The 5,614-nt window shown below is 31.6% G+C and overlaps 1 protein-coding gene across 1 annotated transcript; it reads left to right on the top strand.

The window, feature by feature from the left end:
* The first annotated feature begins 671 nt into the window (after positions 1-671).
* LOC107460946 (cyclin-D4-2) lies at positions 672-3,449 on the top strand. Its single transcript, XM_052252920.1, has 7 exons — positions 672-914; positions 1,084-1,422; positions 1,854-1,940; positions 2,026-2,124; positions 2,230-2,437; positions 2,574-2,698; positions 2,837-3,449. Exons 2-7 carry the CDS (start codon positions 1,093-1,095, stop codon positions 3,089-3,091), a joined length of 1,104 nt encoding a protein of 367 aa, XP_052108880.1. The 5' UTR covers positions 672-914; positions 1,084-1,092; the 3' UTR covers positions 3,092-3,449.
* The last annotated feature ends 2,165 nt before the right edge of the window (positions 3,450-5,614 follow it).

Here is a 5,614-nt window from a genome sequence, read left to right as displayed (position 1 = left end):
TATTTATTTTTTTAAATATGTTTAAAACACTCCTTAAAAAAACCCATCATGTCATTCAATAATTACATGGTACCCTAATTTTTGTTTTTTTTTATTAGTGTTTGCCCTTACTACAATAATTTTAATTAAGTAAGATAGAAATTCAGGTGTAGTCGACTTTATGTGAAGTTGATAATTGAGAGCGATTAGTTGATTTAATTGATTTGACTAAATTTTTATCTAACGACTCTTAGTTATCAACTTCACATAAAATTGACTACATCTAAATTTTCACCATTACATAAATATGAAAAATCTTTTTCCATAACTAAAACTATAAATTGAAAGTATTTTAAAGAGAAAATATTAACCAATAATATCACACATAAAAAAAAAGACAAAAAAAAATTTGACAATTGTTTTGTGATAAAAAAAATTATTAAATAAAAATTTAGTCAAATTAATTAAATTATTTAATTATTTTTAATTATCAACTACACATAATACAATTGAATTAGTAAATTTTCACCTTAATTAAAGGAAAAAAAAAAGTTGACGTTGATATATGTTTTCCTAATGTTTCTCCGATAAAAATGTTTCATTATTAACAAAACACACGCCTTCTCACTCTCCTCCTTCCTTATTTGCGAAGAGTAGTAATTGCCTTTCATTCAATATTTTCATTTTCATTTTCATTTTCATATTTTCACAAACACTCACAACTCTTCACTCCACAGGGCCCCTCTTCTCTTCTCTTCTCTTCTGTGTCCCCCCCTTAACCTCACTCTCTCTCTCTCTGCCTTTTACCCTAAAAGGAGTGTTCGTTTCTCTTCATAAGCGCCTCTCATGCGGCACTCTTTTCAGCCCCAAAAACCTTTCAGACACAGATAGAGAGAGAGAGAGAGAAAGAGAAGACAACAAACACGCACTGCTTGGTTGGCTTCACTATACACTCTCTTCTTTTTTCTTCTTATTTTCTTTCACTCACTTCTCAACACACCCCCCATCTCTTATATTATCACAAAGTTTCATTCTTTATTGGTTTTTATTTCTGGGGTTGGATTTTTTCTTCAAAAAAAAATATTATTTATTTATTTATTTAAGGCTTCTGCAATGGCACCAAGCTTTGATTGCGTTTCAAGCCTGCTCTGTGCAGAGGACACAAGCTTCTTCGATGATAATCCTTATGGGGGTAGTGGTGGTGCCATGGATGAAGTGTTTGATGAGGATTCATGGCGTCCTAGGTGTTATAATAATAAAAAAGGTTGCAACTTTGATGGTGATGAGGCAGATGGGTATCCATTGCAGAGTGATGAGTGTGTGGCAGTGATGGTGGAAAAGGAGTGTGAACACTGGCATGGTGGTGCCGCTTACTTGAACAGGTTACAATCTGGGGATTTGGATTTTGGGGCCAGAAATGAGGCCATTCATTGGATTGAAAAGGTGTGTGTTCAAATACAGAAAGAGAAAGAGAGACTTTGGTTGTTTTCTTTTTCTTTTGTTTTTGCTCTTTCTCAATAGAGTCTAGTCCAATAATCTGATCTTTTCTTCTTCGATGTTTATTTGTGAGAGTAGTTTGGCTTTTTCTGACTCTGAATCATGATTACATTGATGGCCTAAAAATGAAATCTGAACCAGAACTTCTAAGCAGGGTTAATCGGTTTTTGGCAATAGGATTTGGATTCGGATGTTGAGAGTTCAATCAGGAAAGAGTTTGAAACAGTTTCTTAAGCAAATTTGGACTAGATTTTCATTATTTGTTTCTATAATTAGGATTTAGATGGAATCAAAATAAGATCAATGGTATGATTAGCATTTTAGACTTATCTAATGTGTTATTGACTAATGGATGAACACATATGTTTGTTTTATAGGTTCGAGCACATTTTGGTTTTGGACCTCTATGTGAATATCTATCTATAAATTACTTGGATCGATTCCTTTCATCGTATGAATTACCAGTAAGTCAAGGAATCTGATAAAAAAAAGGTTTCATCTGCATTTTGTTATAATGTGCTGGTTTTGATCCAGCGTTTCCACTTGTAGAAGGGAAGAACATGGACAATGCAATTGCTGGCAGTGGCCTGTTTATCAATTGCAGCGAAAATTGATGAGACTGAAGTTCCTTTCACCCTTGATTTGCAGGTAGAATAGAAAAAATTTCAATTTTGTTTCTTTACCATGCTTGGTAACTTGTGAAGTTCAATGCACTAATTTTTGCATGATGTTGATCACTGTCTTTTAATGCAGGTTGGTGAATCCAAGTTTGTATTCGAAGCTAAAACCATACAGAGAATGGAGCTTCTAGTACTAAGCACATTGAGGTGGAGAATGAATGCAATTACTCCATTCTCCTTCATTGATTATTTCCTTTCCAAGATCAATGATGGTAATGAGAGTCCATCATTAAGATCGTCGATCTTGCGATCCATCCAGCTTATCTTGAGTACCACAAGAGGTGAGTAATGTAATCTATTAGGATAATTATGAAATGATGAGTTCTCTTTGCTTCTATGTTCATTCTCTTGAAATGATTAATAATTATGAAAAGAGTCCGAATTAGAGAATGAATGATTTGTAATTGTGGAATGCAGGGATTGAGTTCTTGGAGTTCAAGCCATCAGAGATTGCAGCGGCAGTGGCAATATCAGTTGTCGGGGAAACCGAACCGGTTGACACTGAGAAAACTACTTCTGTTCTGATTCAATACATAGATAAGGTGATTGATCATATAAATGATGATTTATCTTTTTCCAAGTTAGTCACCATTTCTGATTTATCCAACTCGAGGGTTGAATACAATGAATTTGTGATGGTTGTTGTTTAATTGATCTTCTTACTTTTGTGTGATTTTTAGGGGAGAGTGCTCAAGTGTCTTGAATTGATCAAGGAACTTGCGTTAAACATTGTGAATGTCAATGATCCAAATGGTTCTTCTTCTACAATCCCTTGTGGTGTGCCTCAAAGTCCAATAGGAGTGTTAGATGCATTGTGCTTCAGCTACAAAAGTGACGACTCAAATGCAGGTTCATGTGCAAGTTCTTCACACACAACTCCAGATCCTAAAAGGAGGAAGCTAAACAAAACTTGTGGATCAGAGGCACTATTGTAGAGTCTTGTGGACTTGGGAATTTTATTTATTTATCAAAAGTTTCACCATCATCCATGGGATGCTTCTTTATTTTTATTTATTTCTTTTTTTTTCACCCCCAAGAAAAGGACACCATGTTCATTTTGTGGAAGGTTCCCCCTCTCTCACAAGAATACCAAAAGGGAAAATCAGAAAAGAAAAAAAAAAGAGCATAAGGAATAGTTAATGAAAGTATAAGGTAAGTCATGAGTGGAAGATGGGGACATGAAAATGAATAGAGAATAGAATCCACACATTGCATGCAATTGGCATGAATGAAGAAGTTTTAAGTAATCAAGAGCTGTTAAAAATAATTTTTAGATATCTTAACAGCTACACAATAGAGGAAGTGATGGAAGAGAGTGGGGGAACAATGATCATTATTGTGTGTTTTTTTTTTAAAAGAAATTTTTTTGTGTAAGTACAATCCTAGTTGTTTTCATAATTTCATTTGTTAAATTGTTCTACTTATGTAGTGAGAAAAATAGACCAAAAAAAGAGGCCGAGTTACTAGCACAAGTTATATTTTTTAGGGACATATTTTGTTAAGTTATAAGTATTGTGTCATTTTAAGTTACATGGAAAATAAAGATTTTATCATTGTTCTCATGAAAAGGATTTTATACTCTTCTGTTATATTTCTTCTATATTTTTCTGTTTATCTTTGTATAAAGATTAAAGTGAGAGATAAACCTTTAGGTAGTGTTTGTTTTGAGGTATTGGGTTGGAGACTGAGAGATTGAGATTCAGTATTATGTTTGTTGGTTCAGAGACTGGTATTAAAATTTTGGTCTTTGTCCTTAAAATTTAGTATTTCAGTGCCTTCAAAAAATGGGGATATAGGAGATTAAAATTTTGGGACGAAAACTGAAATTTTAAAAACATTTTATACCTAGAAATACTTTTATTTCAATTAATTAATTACAACTTTATCTTTTATGCAAAGTAATTAGAGTTTCATTCTTATTTTAGTGTCTGTCTATCATTTTAATCTCTATCTCTCAATCTCAGTCTCGTAGTCAAGTAGTTCAAATTAAAACTTTCTACTTAAAAAGTAGTGTGTCTACATTTGTTATTTTAAAAGACTTTATTAGTACTTTAGTGAATAATCTGTTCCAAGTATACATTTTTAGGGTTTATTTGTCATTTTAATCTTGTATTAATTTATTTAGAAGAAAACTATTATTCTTAATGATGTAATTGACAAGATATAAAAAAAAAGTAGGAAAACTTTATTAGTAATTGGATAAAATGAATGTGTGTGAATATTAGAGCATTGCTTAGATGTGTGGCAAAGATGATTGGTGTGTTGAAATGAAATAACACATGCAATTAAAGGGTAAGCCCAGAAAGAAATGCACAAAAAGAGAACACTGTTTTTGTCATGTGAAGGGACAAACTTTAATCATGATTACAACATGAATCACCAATGATCATGACACATCTAGAGAAATATCTACTACTACTCACAAATTTTAATAATTGAATTCAATTATTCCCTGAACTGATTAAAACTACACTATCACACACAATAATTTCAAGATTTTGTGTTTTTCTCTTGTATTACATTTTTCCTCTTTAAAAATAACTTTTTGAGTATCTCTTACATTACTATTTGGAAAACCCCCCACACATTAAAATATTATTGTATTGGTAAATAAAAAATGAAATGAATTTTGTTTATGCTAAAGTAAATTTTTCATTATTACCTAATACCAAATAATCTTTAAAAATTTAATTAATTAAATAGTTTTTATCAAGAAACTTTAAGAGAATAATTCTATGAAATCAACCTCAGAACATTTTGAGGTTTTTTTAATGCGATGTTTTTTTATAATAATGATCATCTTTGAGGTTTTAAACTTATTTATTATTATATTTTTTTTCCAATTTTTGTTGGTATGAACTGATCAAATAAGATTCATAAATGAAATTAGATTAACCTTCTTGTTGGTTTTATTTATGAAATCATAATATAATGAAAATCAAACTCCATGGATGTGCAAGAAATTATTGAAAATAACCACCAAGCATATTATAGGAAATAAATCCCTCATACTAGGAGGAAAATGGAAACAAGAAATGAGTCTGTTCCTTTGTTTTTTTTTTTTTTTCTCGTTAGGTTTCATAGTAGATCCTCCAACTTTAGGCTTGGGATATGATTAGTTTCATCATGAACAAGGGTGAGAGATTTATAGCACCAAATAATATGCTTCTTACAATGGTCAATGGACAAACCATGCATCCAGGTTCCTTATTTTTTATTGGAATCCATTATCCAGGCCCGTTTTTGTCAGTCCAGGCCCGTTTATTTATTTATTCTAGAAAGATGTTTTTATTTTTAAGTTTAAACTCGCAAAAAAGCCCTTTGTAGTTTGAACAAAGATTGGGCCCAAACCAGGCCTTTTTGACAATGTTGGACGTCTATTAATGGACTGGAAAATACATGAGACTCAATAACTTATGACTACAGACAAGACCAAAAAAAAAAAAAACAAAAACTTC

Source organism: Arachis duranensis, chromosome 8 (assembly GCF_000817695.3).
Source record: "Arachis duranensis cultivar V14167 chromosome 8, aradu.V14167.gnm2.J7QH, whole genome shotgun sequence".
NCBI lineage: Eukaryota > Viridiplantae > Streptophyta > Magnoliopsida > Fabales > Fabaceae > Arachis > Arachis duranensis.
Note: the sequence above shows the minus strand (reverse complement) of the source record. Positions and strands in the feature narration are given on the sequence as shown.